The sequence below is a fragment of the Thamnophis elegans genome, chromosome 4 (genome assembly GCF_009769535.1).
Source record: "Thamnophis elegans isolate rThaEle1 chromosome 4, rThaEle1.pri, whole genome shotgun sequence".
Taxonomy (NCBI): Eukaryota; Metazoa; Chordata; class Lepidosauria; order Squamata; family Colubridae; genus Thamnophis; species Thamnophis elegans.
In genome coordinates this window covers 110450274-110469838 of record NC_045544.1, presented here as the reverse complement: position 1 = coordinate 110469838, position 19565 = coordinate 110450274, and the positions used below count along the sequence as shown (strand labels likewise).

The 19565-nt window shown below is 41.0% G+C and overlaps 1 protein-coding gene across 2 annotated transcripts; it reads right to left on the bottom strand.

The window, feature by feature from the left end:
• Nucleotides 1–4134: 4134 nt before the first annotated feature.
• CTSB (cathepsin B) lies at nt 4135–18951 on the bottom strand. 2 transcript variants are annotated; one of them, XM_032216461.1, is made up of 11 exons: nt 18835–18951; nt 16950–17065; nt 13364–13516; nt 11898–11983; nt 10834–10948; nt 10202–10320; nt 9291–9376; nt 8310–8456; nt 6883–6999; nt 5998–6126; nt 4135–4574 (listed from the first exon to the last, which is right to left on the bottom strand). In XM_032216461.1, exons 3-11 carry the CDS (start codon nt 13487–13489, stop codon nt 4477–4479), a joined length of 1023 nt encoding a protein of 340 aa, XP_032072352.1. In that variant the 5' UTR covers nt 13490–13516; nt 16950–17065; nt 18835–18951; the 3' UTR covers nt 4135–4476. The 2 variants fall into 2 exon arrangements, with proteins under 2 accessions (XP_032072352.1, XP_032072351.1); XM_032216460.1 differs by lacking the exon at nt 16950–17065 and having other exon boundaries at nt 18835–18950.
• Nucleotides 18952–19565: the final 614 nt, after the last annotated feature.

Sequence of the window (19565 nt, the reverse complement as noted above, 5' to 3'; positions counted from 1 at the left end):
GGTTTCTATATTGTAATATGCAAGGGATTTGGGGATCCAATAGAGAGGGAAGTTGTATAAATGTGTGAACTGTGGCTCTTCTACAGTAAAGCTGCCCACTCCTAAAGCAGAGATCAGCACTGAGAATCGGAATACTTTTAACATCTTCTGTAGCCTGGAGAAGTTCTAGTTTGGGATAGCATGCGAAGTAAGAATGTGAGAATTTTGGTAGGTGAGGCCAAACCATCCTCCCAGTATCTTCATATAGCAGCTTCCTTTTGCAGATTCATCCTAGGTACCTGGCCAAGCTCGTGGCCTGCAATTTTGTTTCACTGGCTCTTCCATCAGATCTGTGGTTTCCATGCAAATGGTAAAGCACTGTCCCAAAGAAGCCCAAGAAGGGTGCTTTACAAAGTATCTGTTCACATGGTTTAGAACAGGGGTGTCAAACTTAAGGCCCGAAGGCCAGATCGGGCCTGCAAAGCCAGCCTGGAAACATCGAAGGACTGGCCCACAATGCTTCTGTCAGTGAAAACTGAGCTCCGGAGGGCCAGGTGCAGCTCTCCCAAGCTCTGCTTTTGCTGGCAAAGGGTTGCAGGAGGACGTCGCAGCTGAAAATGGAGCTGGGGAGCTCATTTTCACTGGCAGAGTGCTTGGGTCACCACAGGTGCCTCTGACATGAGTGATGTCGAGTTGGCCACAACCAATTTGGCCATTCCTCCTCGCGCGGTCAAACACAACCCTGATGTAGCCCTCAATGAAAGAGTTTGACACTTCTAGTTTAGAATGAGATTCATGATTCGTGAAATCTCTAAAATGAAGAAATCAATCTAGAACAGCATATGTTCATGGTAGTAAGGAATAGTTATGAGGTCTGAAGTAGAGCTTTTTCAATTTCTGATAATAGACTCCAAGTTGAGCTCTACTAGTGTCACCAGGACATGTGCATTTCTCTTGGTTTACTATTGATTTCTCCTAGAATGGTTGACATCCTAAACTAAAGCCCCAGTATTTCCAAGTGATCTCACCCAAGAGCCAACCAAGATCAACCCTAGTTAGCATTCTGAGGAACACCCATATGCTGTGGCATTAGCATGGAGGACTTGTTTTCTCTGCAACCCCTGGGTCCCAATTCTATGAAGAGGGGTCACAGAAATGTCTTGATTTACAAGGTTAGAAGGCCCATTATAGTAGCCTTCAGCATTTGACACTTAAAAGCCATTTCTTAGATATAGTGAACCAACTTCAGAACAGATTCTGTAGGCCTTGTGCTATGCAACTTACCATATTTTTCGGAGTATAAGATGCACCTTTTTTCTTCAAGAGAGGGTGAAAATCTGGGTGCATCTTATACACTGAATACAGCATTTTTTGCCTCCCGAAGCCCCGCCCCTTCACCAAAATGGCCATGCATAGCCTTTATAGCAATAGACTTATATACCGCTTCATAGGCCTTTCAGGCCTCTCTAAGCGGTTTACAGAGAGTCAGCATATTGCCCCCAACAACAATCTGGGTCCTCATTTTACCCACCTCGGAAGGATGGAAGGCTGAGTCAACCCTGAGCCGGTGAGATTTGAACCGCTGACCTGCTGATCTAGCAGTAGCCTGCAGTGCTGCATTTAACCACTGTGCCACCTTGGCTCTTTAGGCTTTCAGTGCTCCTGGGGGCTGGGGAGGGCCGAAATGAGCGAGAAATGGGCCATGTTTTGCTCAATTTCCCCCCCCCCCAAACCCCGAGGAGCACTCTATAAGCAGCCTAAAGGCTATGCATGCCCCTTTTTGACAAAAAATGGGCCCATTTTTGCAAAAAGCTGACCATATTTTGCTTGTTTTTTGGGGAGGGGGCGGTGCAAAAGCACTCTACAAGCCTCCTAAAGGCTATGCGTGCCTTTTTGGGGGAAAAAATGCCATTTTTGGGAGGTCTCCAGAGTGCAAAAACTTTTTTTTTTAAATTTGTCTCTTCCAAATCTTGGTGCATCTTATACTCTGAAAAATATGGTAACAAAAAGCTAAAAAATAAACACGAGACACAAAATTATTTTTGCAAATAATTCTCAACTAGATAGCTCTTGATTTACTTTCCACAAAGGCACCATTGATTAAATCTGTATATACTGAAAATTTAACTGTTTATTTCAGTCTATTCTTGCACCCTTTGAAGCGCAGCAGTGAACGACGATAAAGCATATTTAAATAGAGTATGGAAGGCAAAATCTTGTTCAGCTCTGTGTGGATCTTTAAGTAATGAGCTATAGTGGGTTTTGAAGAATGGTTCTAGATGCTAAGGACTTTCATGGTCAAGAAGGACCGTGATACCACTTGTAGATAATTGCAGTTCCTAGGTGTACGTACCTCAGTACTTCAAAGCAATTTAAGGCAGGTAAATTAAACCAAAAACTAATATACATTATTCTAGTGCCAATCAAGAAATCAGAATTGCAGAGGAGCTAGAGGTTGGGAAAGAAGGATCTGCAGGCTGTATGGAATTCAAAATTAAAACCTTGTGACATGTGCATAAAGCATTATTGCTTCAAATCATCAAACTTTCGAGGTACACAGGGAAGATACTGTAGCACACGATCTACACTCATACTCACTTCATCCAATCTCTCTATCCTAGATAGATATAGACTTTATATCAAGACCATTAAATTTGATCTCAGCAACCCACATTATCCTCATGAGTTCAAATACAGAACCTCAAGGATCAGTAAAACGTATTGGTGTGTGAAACAGTCGCCTGCTAAAGTTTTATCAGCTATGGCACAACATGCATTGGGTCTATTTTCCAAAACAGAATGAACAAACATACACATTGTAGAAAAAAAGAGATACTTTACTGGACATAGGAATTGGAAGTACACTGATGAAATTCTGGTCATGTGTTTTAAGTGTATAAAATATTCTGCATTTAACAATAACTTTGCATTTGAAACCAGAAACCAATCACATAAAGCCTGTGGGTCAGATTCAATTTTAGGTTGGGTTCATCTAAACCCATGGTTTATTTTAAATAGTTTGTTGAAACAGACTGGTCACCTACCTAGGCAAAGCAAACCCATTTATGGCTTCTTATAACAGCAAATCCAATTGTGTCTAGGTGAGATCCAACAAACTCAGTAAGATTAACAGTAGCAAACTGAAGTTCCTTTAATTTGATATTTAGTGTTGAACCATTTTTATAGCCCCTTTTCGTGCACAATTTTTATGCTTGTTGCTTATGTTTCCTCATTATTTACAATAATAAAAAAAATGAAATAATTCATGCATATGTGCAGGACCAGTTAGTGCAATTGCCCAAATAGTTTCATGAATCAAGCTTAAATGACAGGCACAAATAAAGCTCTCTCTTTATTACTATATGTACTGCTTCTGCAACTATTTGTGTGTGTATGTGTGGGTCTCCTGTTGCTGCAACTATTTAAAATTTAATTTAATTTAAATTAAACTTGAAACTTCATGGTCCTACAGTCTCACCTAGCCAGGTTTATCAAGGAACTGAAGTTCAATGCGTAGAGTTACAACAGATTCGGGAGTTTTGTCTGTTTTGACTATTTGGTCAGTTTCAGAAGGTCCCTCCCTCTACTTCTTATCTTTTCACTATTGAGGCACATATTGACATTGAGAATTTATGAAGAGAAGAATTAAGACTGCTGCTACTGTGAGGACATCCTCTTAAAATTTCTTTGAAATTTGGGCATTGATTTCAGCATTCATGCAGTAAATAAGCGACTACTTTAGCCTTTCTATTTTCTATTTCCTGAAAGTGTTTGTATGAAAAAGAAGGGCGGGAGGGAGAATCCTCTTTACCACTTTGTACAATAATGTCTACTAAGGATTAAACTTAAAACAACCCAACCCTGAGATTCCATTAACCTACACTCTTATCTGATGGGTGGTCATCAATATGTGGAGGGTAAAATTAAACACCACTGCAAACAGCAACCTCAACATCTTAAGCAGGAGTTGGTTGTTTCTAATCATCTCTTCTGTTGGTGAAATGTACTTTTGGTTCCTTTAGAGCAGTGGTTCTCAACCTTCCCAATGCCATGATCCTTTAATACAGTTCCTCATGTTGTGGTGACCCCCCAACCATAAAATTGGTGTCTCGGTTCCTAAGACCATCGAAAATATGTGTTTTCCGATGGTCTTAGGCGACCCCTGTGAAAGGGTCGTTCGACCCCCAAAGGGGTCCCGACCCACAGGTTGAGAACCACTGCTTTAGAGGTATTTCATTTAAAACAGCCAGTTTCACCTTAATTTCCTTGCCATTCTGTCTTGCCAGTCATGAAAAATTGTTGAGTGAAAATTAGAAAGCCTCATGCTTCAGACCCAAGGAGAGCCTGCTAGAGATATCTGTGTTGTATATTTTTTTTAAAAAAATGTTAAAGGCTTAAAAAAAATTCCTGATGTCTAAAATGTCTTAGAGCAAAGGATTGCCACCATGTCTTCTATCTTTATAAGTATGATTATGTGCCATTCAGCTGGCAGGATGATTACAGCTGCTTCCAGTACTGGCTTGTGCGAGGGATTCCAGCTACAACCTCGGACTCAATTCCACAGTGATCTTCCCCACGGAGGATTCGGAAATAGCCTAGAAGATATTGAGAGAGAAACATTGCAAAAAATTCTCAAGACTAAATAAAACGAAACAAACCCAGCCCAACTGACTTGTCCCCTAGCCATATTTTTGGGTGTGTGTGTGTGTATACAGGTATTCTTCGATTTATGACAGTTCACTTAGCAATGGTTCAAAATTACAACACTTCTTCCCAAAAAGTACTTACAACCTGTTCCCAAAGTTACATATGCTGCAGCACCACAGTGATGGTTCATCCTTATGATAGACTGCAGAGACGCTGCAATGTGCCCTCTGCCTATTCCCCATCCTCACCAACACCCATCCTACCTCGCTGGGTCTCCCTAGGAACTGGCCCTATTTGGCTAGCCCTCAGAATTACACTTGCTCCTCCCCCATCCCGTTTCCAATTTTTGAAGATCTCGAAGATCTCCAGATCTCCTTTTCGAAGATCTCCAGAGTCCCTGAACAGGCAGAAAATAAGTGGCTTCAGGGACAGAAGTGTGAAATCAGAGGGGGCCGTCAATCAATGTAGAGCTTCTTTCCATTGTCTCATTGGGCTTGCAGACGCCGGATTTCATTGGATGATGAGACACAGGAAACAAGCTCCAGGTTGATTGGCAGCCACCTCCATGCTCGAATCCTTGAAGCTGCTCATTCAAACCAGTTCCTCAGCAGCAAGCAGGAGGTTTCTGCGCTACTGGCCATGGATGCATGGATGCCAGAAAATGGCCATCTTTTACTCAGATGCTGGGGAAGCTGTTTACCTTGGATCTTGCATTCTTATAACTTTACCAGCATCTGAATAAAAGATGACAGCTTCTTTTCTCCCATGTGGATCAACCTATTCTGGGGACCCTGGAGATCTTTGAAAGGTGAGTGAGTGATCGGAAATAGGGTGGGAAGAAGCAAGTGTAATCTGCGGCGGGGGGGGGGGGGGAGCTAGCAAAGCAGGCCCAGTACCAGTGGAGACTCAGCGGGGCAGTATGGGTAGGGGGGAAGCAACTATCGGAACCCCAAAGTATGAAAGCGGAGCGTAAGATATTTCAGTGGATGGGGGGAGGTCTTGGTGGCCTATTCCAGCACTACAACCCCCCTACAATGTTACCCCCCTGAGATACATAATGTCCACTTAACAAAGTGCATTCGATTAACAAATATATTGGGGAAAGCAAGGAGGGATCGTGTTCATTTAATGTGATCCAATTAACGAATCCTCAAGTTACAAATGTAATTGGCCGGCTTTATTATATTCGTAACTCAAGGATTTCCTGTACTGATATGCATGACAAAGAACATGATGGATCCGGTCAGATATGTCAACCAAAAAGGAGCATAGATGACCTCCAGATGTTGCTCAACCACAGCCCCTGGCAGTTTTACACCATAGGGATCCCTGAAAGATAATTGACCCACTAAAGGAAGAGAGATCACCTACCATTTTCACCCCAGTCTGTGTTCCAGGAATTAGCTATCAACCAGTAAGGTGTGCCATTGTCAACACCCCAGCCAAGAATTCGGATTGCATGGCCACCAACTGGTTCACCAGAAACATGCTGATAGACACCTGCAGGGAAAAAAACTGTTAACTCTATTCCCAAATATAAACGCTGTGATTTCCCTGCTAGATCACTACTGAGTTAACAGAATGCTTGGAATTTAAACTTGTGAAGAAACCGTAGATATTATGGCTTCTGAGAGCGTCTTGCTTGACAACTTTATTTGAATCCAAACTTTCACATTTCAGATCGGTGAGATGCAGCTCAAAAAATATATTTCAGGTGCAGAATGGGCTGCTTAAAAATGGAGCCAATTTAACCTTGAAAAGTTCAGGAATTGTTAAATCTATTCTGAATTCAAAATAATTGATCTTCATTTTATATTCCTAGCAGAGTCATAGGAATAATTCATGAAATATGAGTCAACAAAACTTATGCAGCTGCTAAGAAGGCAAATGCAACTTGGGGATGTATTGAGGAGCAGTTAGACTCACAGGAAGTACCATATTTTTCAGACTATAAAATGCTCTGGACTATAAGATGTACATTAGCTTTAGAGGACAACAAGAAAAAAAATCTGCCTCAGCCTCTGCAGTCTGTTTGCCACTGATCGACATGAACAGGCAGCCAGAGTGAACAAGGTGTGGCAAACCCGTAACCAGAAGTGATGCCAGTTCTATCAGAAGATTAAATCAAATCCATTATAATGGAAATTAAACCAAAATCACCCAAGTGTAATTAATTTAGCTATTCAAGAGTTTACAAAATGAATATTTTTTTAAAAAAATATCTATTTTAAGAAGTTACAGAAAAAAAACACTTACCTGATTTGTACATGAGGAAGTCAGAATAAACAGTAAAGGCTCCCTCCACTGGTCCATTTTTGTAAATCTCAGCCATTATTTCTTTCTCATTGCCAGGCACGCTATAGGAAGTCACTCCTGGCCAGAGGAAAGGGGAAAGTGATCTCTTAGTTAGAAAGCATTTTAATTGCTTATTTCAAAACTTAATGAGTCTTCACCCCATTATTACTACTATGATCCTCTGTTACTCCTGACTGTAACTGACAAGCAATGCATCCGCTGGGTATTCCAACATTCATTCTTTACTTTCTTTCGTTACAAAGATTACAAACATGTTTTCACTAAATTCAAATCTGATGCTAACTGTCATTCAATGAATCGGAGAAGAGCAGGTTTAAAATATTCATTACTTTATAACAAGAATATCATCTGTCTGATTTAATTTAGTGCATTATGTGAATTGATCCGAGTTGCCTGAAAGTTAACTGCCACTTAAGAAACCCTGGTTCACCAATTTTGGCAGTGCCATATATGAATCCAGCCTGTAAAACACATTGTACTTTTTATGCTACAGCTGATTTTTGTCGATGTACTGATTTATAATTTATTTATTACATTTATATGCCATCCATCCCTGCTACACCAACCTAAGGTGGCAATGGGGAATCTTTAACTCAGCTTTCAGCCTAATAACCATCCATCAAAGCCTTGAGTATATCCCTTGGCAGAGATCTTTAAAAAATTACAGAATTGTAACAATGTGACAGAAGGGGAAATTACTAAATCCCCTGGGAGGTATACGCAAAATAAAAAATGTACAAATAATGTTATTTTCTAAATGTACAAAAGGACAAATAATTTTAGCCCTGCTTACTTGTGCTATTGAAAGGTGAATGCAAAACTTGGCTTGGAAAGGGGCCTACATCCTAGCTGCAGACTTTACCCAGAATATCCAAATGTAAGGCCACATGCAAAGCTATGCCTCTTCTACCCTCCCACCAATAGAAAGCACTTTAATTCATTTTCTCTTATAAATAACATGTGGTTGCCTGTGTAACCAATCAAACAATAATCGTACTGTTTGCATTGGTAATTTTTAATTAACATTTCTAATCTTTTACTGCCTTTGGAAATATATTATCAATCCTCTTTTAACAACTCCATAATCCCTTGCGGCGTGGAGTCTGGACGACTGAATGGAGCTGAGTGTTTAACTGGCCAGATGCCCTTCCTGTTGCCAATGTGAAGTTTTTTTTCAGCAGATATCTTTTCATCGTGTGCCCAGAGAGAGAAATATCTGCTTCTACCTACTCACAGCCTCCTGACTGTGAGTTAATCTATTGTGGAAATCTATTGTACCGAAAACAAAACGTTACACTTTATCATGTCAATATTTTGAACTTAAAAGCCTGTGGAAACCGGAATATGCAGTTTCATATATGCATTACCATAATGCTTGTCTTGCTTGTATGAAGGAGAATAACCAGCTTCACATGTTTTGACGCATTCAGGGGTGTCACCACCTTCTCCGGTGCATGGGGGCCGAGTCCCATTGGTGTGATGCTCACAGGGTGGAATAGAGTATGGTCTACAGCCTATTGGATACAATACAGAATAAAATGCCATTTGAAAAGAATCTTTTAGGGGGCAGTTGGCTAAAGTCCCTAGTCTAAGCTCAAATCAAAATAAATCATGTAAGCTATTCACTTCACTTACAATCATTTCACTTACATGCAAAAATATTTCATTCTGTAGTTCCCTGCAGTTGTACAATATAAACCACTAATTCAGATAACAGCTCATCCTGCTTTTCCCTTGAGACCTCCATTTCTAAATCATGACAGCCATAAAATGAGTTATCATGTGACTGACCCAATTTTATGACCTGTTTGCGGTTCTTGTAAAGCAAATATAACAGTGGTAAAGTGAACATATTGTTCACTCTGGACTGGGTTTGCTGGAAAGCAGAAGTAAATGACAGCCAAACTGTCATTAATCACAGTCGCGTGACCATGAGGTGCTGCAAACAACTGTAAATGGGGGCTGACTGCTGAACACCCAAAATATGATCATGTGAGAGAGGGAAGGCAATGTCAAGACTTCAAAATCTGATCATAGCTAGCTTTAGAAAGCTCTGTTGTAACTTTGAAGGTCATAATTCGAGGCTACCTGTATTTCACAGGGATTCCCACTTCCAACCCCCACATTGTCTGCCTGTTACTTCCAATTCTTCCACTTGTCATTAAGCTCCCCTTTCTCATTCTAGTGAAGATTCTTTGAATAAACCCAAACCGTGTGTACATAGAAATAATGATGGAAGCCAAGTCAGCAACTTAATTGCAAGGTGAAGTCATGGGCAATGCGCCATTCAAGAGAGACTTCCACCATTCAGTGCTGGTCACAGTCATTTTGCTCAGAGGAAAACTCACCAACATGTGAGTCGTAAAGGCCACCAGACACCAAGCCCTTTTCGGTCCAGTATTTCCATGCTCCTGAAGGATAACCTCCATTACAACTGCAAGAAAATGATGCACAATTATCACAAAAGAACTCCTTAGCAGAAATATATTTTAACTGGGGGTTACAGCCTGAAAGACTGAAGACTCTTTGGATTGATGATTATGCATGTGATACCCAAAGAAGTACTTAATAGAGACGGGAAAGGCAACTTCTTCAAAATTTTGGGGAACACTGTAATTTAAAAAAGTGCAGACATGGCACATTCACAAAATACTCATTTACCATTAAGTAAAAAGGCTGCTCTCATCTCTAGCTGCCAGCTCTTTTTGTTCTACAATGATTTCTCCGTACAACAGAAACCTGCTTTTAAAATTTTCTATAGGGCCTGGAAGCATTCCTAAAATAAAAATAATGCTAAAAGCTAAAACTAGAAGCAAAACAGCTTTCTGCAATGTTTTTAATTAAATGATTTTTTAAAAAAGGAAATAGGGAAGAAATTTGACAGGCACCAAGTAAAGTGTTCATGGTGATCTTGGAGCTCATGCAGCCTCAAAACAAAACAAAAATCTTTCAAGTTGAGCTTGACTCCTGATTAGTGTAGTATCTTGGCTACTATGAAGTAGAAGACAAACTGTGCTGGGAATAGAATGATCTGAAAAATATTAGATATTTCTTTTTACTCTCAGACCACACAGTTCCAGCCATTCGGGAATGGTCTGAGGGCTTTCTAGAAATCAATCTTCCAGAACAAAAAGACTTCTGATCTCAACATATAGTATGAACTGAACTTTCCACTGTCATTCCTGAATATGTGAACCTATCTAGCAGGAGGAAAAGCTGTTCAAAGAAAGGACAAGTGGCAAGGTAGGAAGTAATTTACCCCATTCCACATTCAAACCCGCAGCAAGAGAGCAGATCTTCAGCAGAAATTTCCACATTCACTTTGCCATTAGTATGGACACAAACCCGGTCTGACATGGCTTCAACTGCACCAAAAGCCTACAAAAGACAACCCAAAAGTTCTGTTAGTGGCACTGTTGAGACCTGTATGCTGTCCTAACCCCCTGTCCAACCACCACCAAGCAAAATTATTGTTGCTGCCACCACCTCCACTATCACTACCATTCTACTACATCATTCTCTTTTTATCATTGAAAGCTCTTCTGGACTTTCTTTGGGCATATGTACACTGATGCTTCATAATGGATAGGTGGTTCCAACACAAATAGAGCCATAGTGCTGAATAAGAACTCATATGTACACTGTGTTAAGAGTTGATTTGTCCTAATTGTAATTTGCCGAGTATGTCACAATAACTGAGTTCTCACATAAGCCAAAGTGAACCAGTTCATACCACACATAAATTAGTGCTATGCATGAATTTAGCCAATGTGTGTTTTTCTCAGATATTTGAAGCTTCAATTAAAGATGGAGAACTGGATATGAACTACCAAATCTGCTGAATTCTGGCCCATGGCAAAGGTAGTATGGATATACCACTTCTCTACTTACCCAGCAGGAACCGCAAGAGCCTTGGTCTCTGATTTCACGAATGGTTGGGCAGTTTGACCATTGTTGCCTTGAGTCAAAGCTTTGTGGCAAGACCAAATCACCAGCAAATTCAAACCTTTCAAACAATAGGGAAGAAGTTGAGTGAAAAAGAGACAGAACCATGCGCTAATTAAGTAATGTTTTTGTCAGTCAAAGTCCTTGGATTTAATGTCTTATGTTTAATTTCTTATGTTCAACTTTGCTTCCAGCATGTTGACACAATACTAGCATCCATATGATTCAGAGTCCACACTATATATAAATGAGATCTATTTAATAACTTCAAAGTTTAGCCCTCGTGAGTGTATTAATATTTTGACCTGGAACTACATCTGTCCAGATTGATTCATTCCACTAAGAAGCAAGACTATCAACAGATCATTATTGCGGAATTCAGGTTTTGAAAATGATACCTGCAACTACTTTTTTAAAATTAATATGAGGCACCTCGTTCCTGTTTTTTTATTTTTAAATAATAAAAACATAGAAAAGCTCTCTAATATCAACTCACTGGCTCCATCTAGCTCCAATTTTTTTCTCCCTGTTCAAATTGTATCTGATACCTGAAGACTGCCTGGATAAGTCCTTTCAGTTTTCTTGGCAAGAACTAGTTTGCCATCGCCTCCTTTCTAGCGTGGGGAATAACTGACCCAAGGTCACACATTAGCTTTGTGACTAAGGCAGGAGTAGAACTCAAGGTCTCCTAGTTTCTAGTGTGATGCTTTAACCACTACACCAAACTGGCCTTCATCTACCTCAATATTTAAATATAAAAGTAGTAACAGAATTTAAGCAGTGGTGTCTTCCAGTCCCAACGAGCTATTAAGCTACGACTTTCTGCATAAAAACAGTTGTTCTATCATTAAATTGAGCTCTTTCTTTTGTGTCCAGTAGCAACTTTAATACAACTGTGACCAGGAAACTATTCCCAAGAGCAGAAGGCAAGATAGTCATTATCTGCAGAGTACAAAAGTTCAAGAACACATGTGCAGCAGGATTAGAAGCAGAGCACATAAATATCCTACCTCTCTGGCAGTTTGGGGCCATGCAAGAAGGTGCCACACAACGTCTTCACATAACTCATGTCAGCATTGGCAAAGTTGTGTCCAGCCTTTTTAAAAAAAGTAAAAATAACAATAAAACACAATATAATCAAGACCTCCAACCCCAAGCACAACTACCTTTTACTAATTAAAAACATAACTATACAGGTGCATAAAAATGAACTCATGGTTCCACAATCTACATACTCATATTATTTCTTTATGGCAGGCAGAGATAAAATATATGTATATAAATACTGTCTTCAATAAATATTGTCTTTACTTGGACGAAAGACTAGATTTTCTCTCCCTTTCCCTGCTAATGATTCACTTTTAATAAATAACACAAGGCAGTGAACATACTTAATATGCCTTTCTCCTCGAATTTTCCCCATGCCAACCACTTATGAGGAGAGTTGGGCTGAGTGACTGGCCCAAAGTCACCCAGCCAGTCTAAGAAAGATAAGACTAGAACTCTGTTTCCTGGTTTCTAGTTTCCTGGCTTCTGCCTTACTTGCTAGGCCAAAGTGACTCTAAATATCAAATTCAATCGAATCTTTATTAAACATTGCTTTCAATTTTTTCCTTAAGTAACTTGGGACTTGCCTTAATTTCAGAGTAATCGCTTATTTAATCATTCATTCATTCAATTTCTATAAATGGCCTTAACCAATGACTCTGGGCAGCTTAAAATTCTAAAACTATAAAAGTAATAAAACATTTGAACAAATACATACCAAAGCCAAAAAAAGTGGCCCTTAATATATTCAGTGCTCTAAGCTCAGGTACATAGTCAAGTTTTTAAAGAAGGAGTGTTCAATCTTGGTAGCTTTAAGACTTATGGACATGGCCACCCCTGGAATTTTGGGAGTTAAAGTCCACAAAAGTTGGACACCCATTTTAAAGCCTTATGAAAGGCCAGAAGAATTGGGACCCTTCTAATCTCTGAGGGGAGAATACTCCACAGAGCAGGGGCTATTGTGAAAAGGCCCGTCTTTTAGTTCCTTTCCAGCTGGCACTTTGGGGAAGAGGGGAAATATAGTATTTCCCAGTCAACTTGCAATTTAAAAATCTTGCTCAGTGTCCTCCAACAAAAGGCTACTGGCCATAATAGAAACTGAAGCTCCGAGGCCAAGAGATAATGTCCCTAGAAGTTGACCACAGAATAGCAACTCATCTGCTTCTGCATCTATACTTTACCAGCTCAACTAGGGTCTTGCTTCTATGACTATAGGATGATGAGGGGTGAGGAGTTAATAAAATTGCCCAGAAAGGAAAATGCCACAACTTATCTACTTCATGCCAGGTCAACAAACTGTAAGTTAATTAGCCCTTGTAAGTGAAATCAGTCCATTAATATTAAGCTTGCCAAGCTGTATCTCGGAAGACAGACAGCCACCAATTCCCATCACCCTGCATAGTTGGTCCCTACCCTAAAATTTACTCACCTTCCATGTGGTATTGAGCTTATTGATATAGTTCACTAAGTCAGGAGAAAGAGGATGGAAGTATGGAACATTACGGGCACTTGTGAGGACCACAAACAGACCAAGAATTACCACAGAGCACCACATTTTGATAATGGATGCTTAAGATGCTACCTGGAAGAGAGAGATTAATAATTTACACAGTTGCAACGTTGACAAAATTAGTCCTATAAAGAGATCCAAACTTGGAACATGAATAAAGCAGTCATGTTTTTTCCTGAGCTTCTGTAGTTGCCTCTACGAATGGCAGTTGGTTCTGAGGAAACATATACCTATCTGACTTGATCTATTCCTGACAAATGATATGTGCATTCCAAATCCAGCTCTATGCAAGCACGGCCATATCTATATGAACAAGAAAATTGCCAGGCTTCCAGCACAGAATGAACAAATCTATGTCTGTTTGTCTAATGTTATACGCCACAAAAACTCAAAAGGCAGTGAACTCATGAAAGTGTCCAATTCCAAATCATCCAAGTTCATAATGAAAGATCTTCCACCCCATTTTCAACTGCCAAAAGGTCCAATGCTTTAAATCTGCATCCTAAAAGCTAGGTTGTGGAGGTTCTGCCCTCTCTTTCCCTGGTTCAGATTCAGTATAGAAATTTGGACTGCCAGCAAGCTTAGAAAAACACTGTTGGATACAATCCAATGGGAAAAACATAGCCAAGATGGAAATGCAATTTGTTATATATTTATTTAATTTATATGCTGCTCATCTTGCCAATGTATCATTGGCACAACCAAGAAATAAATAATAATTAGACATAAAAGAAGATATTGCTACATTCACTTGTGACTCAGGATAGGGAGAAATATAGGCCTATTCCTTTTCAGGGCAAAACCAAGAATTTGAAATAGAATTGTGCAATATATAGCAGCAATTTGATGCCTCATCTCCACCCCCGGAAGTCAATGAGAATGGTTTTTATTCCAGAAAGGTGGAACATTCACACTACGGCAGTGCACCAGGAACTTACTGAATATCGCATCTTATTCAAACTGTGAAACCAAATTTGGCATTTTGAGGCCTACTCTATGACTCATGGTTTTGTATGCCGTGGGAGTACAGAAATTTGTAATCTTTTCAGTAAATAATGGTTATTTAGGTTATGGTTTTGCATGCTGCATGACCTATCATGTCTAAATATTGCATTATACAGGTCATCCTCAACGTATGATCACAATTGAGCCTAAAACTTCTAAGTGAGATATTTGCTAAGTGAATGTTGCCCCATTTTATAACCTTTCTGGCGACAGTTAAGTGCATCACTGCAGTTATTAAATCAGTAACGTGGTTATTAAGTGAATCAGGCTTCCCCACTGGCTTTGCTTATCAGGAAGTCGCAAAAGGTCACATGATTCCCAAGGGCACTGCAACCATCATACATGCAAGTCAGTTGCCGAATTCTGAATTTTGATCCCATGACCATGGGGATGTTGCAATGGTCATAAGTGTAAAAAAGGGCCAGAAGTCACTTTTTTCAATGCCGTTGTAACTTTAAATGGTCACTAAATGAACTGTTATAAGTCAAGGACTACCTGCAGCATCAGGGCATTACAAGTATTGCTATATCAGTCTTCACTTGTACAACATATGGTCCAAGGTTTAGCTCTCTCTGAAGAAGGCAGCCTGTTTCAGGTGGTACAACAGAAAACAAATACGATTTGGCTGATCCTCAAGCTATCTTAAACAACTGTATTCTGTCCAACACAAAACCTTACTGCTAGGAGAAAAATGTTCCCAATATTTGCCTTTTATTTCTCTTGTAGAATTTCACATAACTATATCAGCTCTTTGATTCAGAAACTTGTCATGAAACCCTCTACCAAATTCCCGTATTTCAAGATATTGGTCAGATGACACACACACACACATACAAAACAATCACCAAACCCTCATAACATAAACATCTGCCAATAGTTAAGTAAACATGTCATGGGTCACAAACTGGAAAATGCTAGAATGCTGCTACAATGCTTGCTTTCTTCACTTCTTCTTTTGCAGGTGAAATGCCTTTTTCTACCTATTGTTGTTGCTTGAATTCTTTAAAGATAGACCAAGGGTTCATAACTAATGATGTGTGTGTTGAGTGGAGAGAAAGCATGAAAGACAACCATATGCTACTGTAAGCCCTTTAACTTTGTTAAAAACAACAGCAGAAAATGAGCTTCCCAATGCTGCAAACTATTATGCAACTACAGAAGTTCTACTGTTGTTTTTATTCTACTTCAAAATGGGGGGCGGGGCGGGTGGGAATGCCACTTGTTTCTTGCCAACTGTAATCAAACATGGTTCCATGCACCAAGTATGGCATACAATGCATTCCACACTGTTGTATGCTTACTTACTAAAATATCCCTACTCAACATCTTGAAGTCAAACTCTAATGTTTTCTTGAAGACAGATAATGAAGAGTTCCTACAAATTAGAATTAGCCAAATTCATAGCCATGGGACATAGATTCATCAAAAGAAGCGGGAGGAGAGTAATGTTAATCGTTGGAAATCTTTGGACCAATTCCTGAGATCCTCCCCCAAATTGCATGTTCAGTCCTGCATTCTAAGATTACTACTTCTTCTGCAGACCACAAGAAGCCAACATTCACAGCATCACAGAACTGATACTGCAAGGTTAACACATTACAATCATGATGGTGAACCTATGGCACGTATGCCACAGGTGGCACATGGAGCCATATCAGTGGGCACACAAGCTCAGCTCCAGTGCATATGCATGCTGCGGCCAGCTGATTTTTGGGCCTTCTCACCAGAAATTGGGAAACAGGCTGTTTTCACCCTCCGGTGGGTCTTTGGGAGGTGGGAGTTGGGAAGGCTGTTTTTGCCCTCCCCAGGCTTCTAGAAAGGCTCTGGAGCCTGGGGAGAGTGAAAAACAGATCTTCCGGTCTGACCAGAAGTCAGCAAATGGGTCGTTTCTGGCCTCTGGAGAGCCTCCGGGGGTGGTGGGGAAGGCCTTTTTCATCCTCCCCATGCTCCTAGAAAGGGTCTGGAGCCTGGGAAGGGCGAAAAACGGGTCCACTGTGCATTGCGTGCGAAAAACAGGGGGGGTTGCGCGCACATGCGTGGGGGAGGGCGCATAGAATTATGGGTGTGGACATGCACACAAACCTCCTGCTCTCCCCACTTTTGGCATGCAATGCCAAAAAGATTAGCCATCGCTGCACTACACTACAACATGAGTTTTTTTTTTAAAAAAAATGTTGAGCTTGATCAGCAATCTAAAACCGATATTAAGTTCCTACATTCCCAAATAAATTCTGGCCTACTGACCACAGCACACGGAACATTCCCTTAGAGATGTATAGGTTTAACCAGAATTCAACTCTTAATAGCCCAAGTACTGAACATACAAATTAGTTCCCCCTACATTTTACTGTACCGAAAACCACCTAACTCAATTTCAATTTATTTCCCCATTCAGTAGGGCATCCACAGCCCTATTCTAGCTTCCACAAAGTTAAAAAATATAGAAGTCATTGTTCATTTTAAAGCAATAAAATGTTTGCATATATTAATAGGAGACTACCTCAACAAGAAATACTTGCATCCAGCCTGTCTTGCTGTTGTTGGGCCTGTTTCAGGGAAATTTCATTAGAATTTGCTTACATGGCAAAGCACCAATTCCACTTCTAATTCAAGTTTCTGTAGAAAAGCAAAATACATGAGCCTCTTTCTGTTATCAGAGTCATGCTAAGGCCTTTTCCTTTTAGTACTTGCACCTAACCAAACACAAACATGCCTGAACAGCTAATGTCTCTGCAGATGGGCAACATGGCCTTCCCCATCTAATTCTCAACTCACACTACTTGAAGGTATAAGTCAGTGTTTTTCAACCTTTTTTGTGCAAAGGCACACTTTTTTCATGAAAAAAATCACGAGGCACACCACCATTAGAAAATGTTAAAAAAGTTTAACTCTGTGCCTATATTGACTATATATAAGGTGTTTTTCCCACGGCACACCTTACACTATGTCACGGCACACTAGTGTGCCACGGCACAGTGGTTGAAAAACACTGGTATAAGTTGCTCCGGTGGGAATATTACCCACTGTTCCCCTAATAGTGTTTACACTTAATACAAACTGACACACTTCCCTGCTTTGTCAACAGCAGTCAGGTGATCTCTAGAAGAGGTGATGTAATCAAGCCAACTTCCAGTTACTTAGGGCAGGAAAGTCCAATTCTTGTAAACCAGACTCACTCTCTGCACCAAATCTGACTCAGAAATAAACTGAACAGTAGCTGGCCAGCCCTCACTCTCTGGCTGCTCTATGGTCAGGTCCCCCTCCCTCACCTGAGCTGGTCAGCTGATGTATGGTTTCCCACTGGCTGTGGCACTTGATGGGAGGGAAGGCGAGGGAAGCAAAGCCATGGTGTTTTATCTAGGTTTTTAAATCTGTTCTGCACACATACAAAGAGGGTCAATGGGAAATACCATGGAGAACTGATGCAATCTCTCCTTCCCCTTTTGTATTTTTGATTCCCCAAAGACTCAAAACCTTTTGGATAAATAAGGTACCTTACATCTTTCAGCTACTTCAATTTAAGCTACTTTACCAGCATATCAATGTCATTGAGGATTTCCTTACACATAATCTTGTCTGGTTTTGATTTCAGTTTTGAGTCCAACATAGCAATGAACTCCTTCCTCATCCATTCCCCTATGGGACCCACACAAACCAATCACGGGGCTGACTTGGGGCTACAGGAGTTATACTCCATTCTGAAGAGGCCAGGATGGGAGATGGTTATACTGAACTGAAATCCCTTCAATGAGTCAACCCATATAGTAGAAATAATCTGAATATGGTAGAAAACAAGACACTTCAAAGCTCACACCCACAAACATAAACCCACAGCCAAGGCCCGTGAAGTGAAATTTGGGTCAAAATTGGTGGGCGACTATGCAACCTCCCCCTCCCCCAAAAAACAGGCTCTTTCCAAGATTCTGGCTAAGATTTTGCAAAATCCACAAGAAATCTGATCCGCAGTTCTACCAAACAGACTTGGCTCCCTCTTTCGTCACAGCCAGCCGGGAGCAGGAAATCTTTTCCTAATTACTCTGTTGGTCTTAAGAAGAAATCAAAGAGCTTCCTTTTCGAGCAAAAATAGCTCTAATCGTGCAAAGAGAGCTAATCATTTTTAGCCGCGAGTGTCGCGCGAGTAGCGGAGTGGATTGTGAGAGTAATAACAATTTTTAAAAACCTAGGGAATTAAAGCCGGCCCATCCCTTTGGCCACCTTTTAAAAATCAGCGGCGACAACGACTGACTCTGGATGACAACGGAGCTCTAACGCCTCAATTTATCTACGGGGTACCAGATTTTGCAGCGGGGGGGGGGCAAAACTCCCGATTTTAACTAAATTTAACCTGGATTACGGCTTCCCCTAAAAACAAAACCCTTCCTTACCTAAGGCAACACTGGCGGAGTCACCAAAGGCCTCACAGCTCGCCCGCCGGCTCTGCTTGCCTTATCTACGATCCCAACCACTACCCCGAAAGCCGCGTCTCAACAGCCCTGCCCTCAGCTGCTCCTCCCAGCGCTGACTCACCCCACGTGGCCGCTCCGCTCCGCCAGCGGCAGTCGCAACCGCAGCGCCTGATCCTGGGGCACGTGATTCCCTCCCACTCCCCTGAATCACCTGATCTGTTTCCCCCTCACCCCCCTCGCGTCATCCTTTTAACCGGGCAGATCTGTTTTCGGGAGATCGCTGGGTGTGGGGTGGGGTAGGGTGGGGTAGGGTGAATTTAACCTGGACAATCGTGCTGCTTTCCACCTTGTCTGATTGGGACCGACGCATATCTTAGAGGTCCGTCTGGTTGCCCCGGGCAGGGCGTTCCAATATGCGGCGGCTGAGCCCGGCCTCCGGTTTACTCGGAAGCAGAGCTTTCTCTGCCGTTTCATGCTTCGTGGTTTCTCTTGAGTTTGCACGGGAATAAAAGATGGCATGGGGTTTTTAGGGTCTCTTTAAAAAAAAAAACAAGAGCGAGCCGATTTGCGATTTTGGGATTTTTGAAAAAACAATTTTGTCCCGATGCTTACCTCACCTTTCGGGTGATCGTGGATTTTCCGTTTTAAGTGACGGCGAAAAATATGTACGACCACTATAAGCAATTTCTGATTTCTGCCAAATGTTGCCC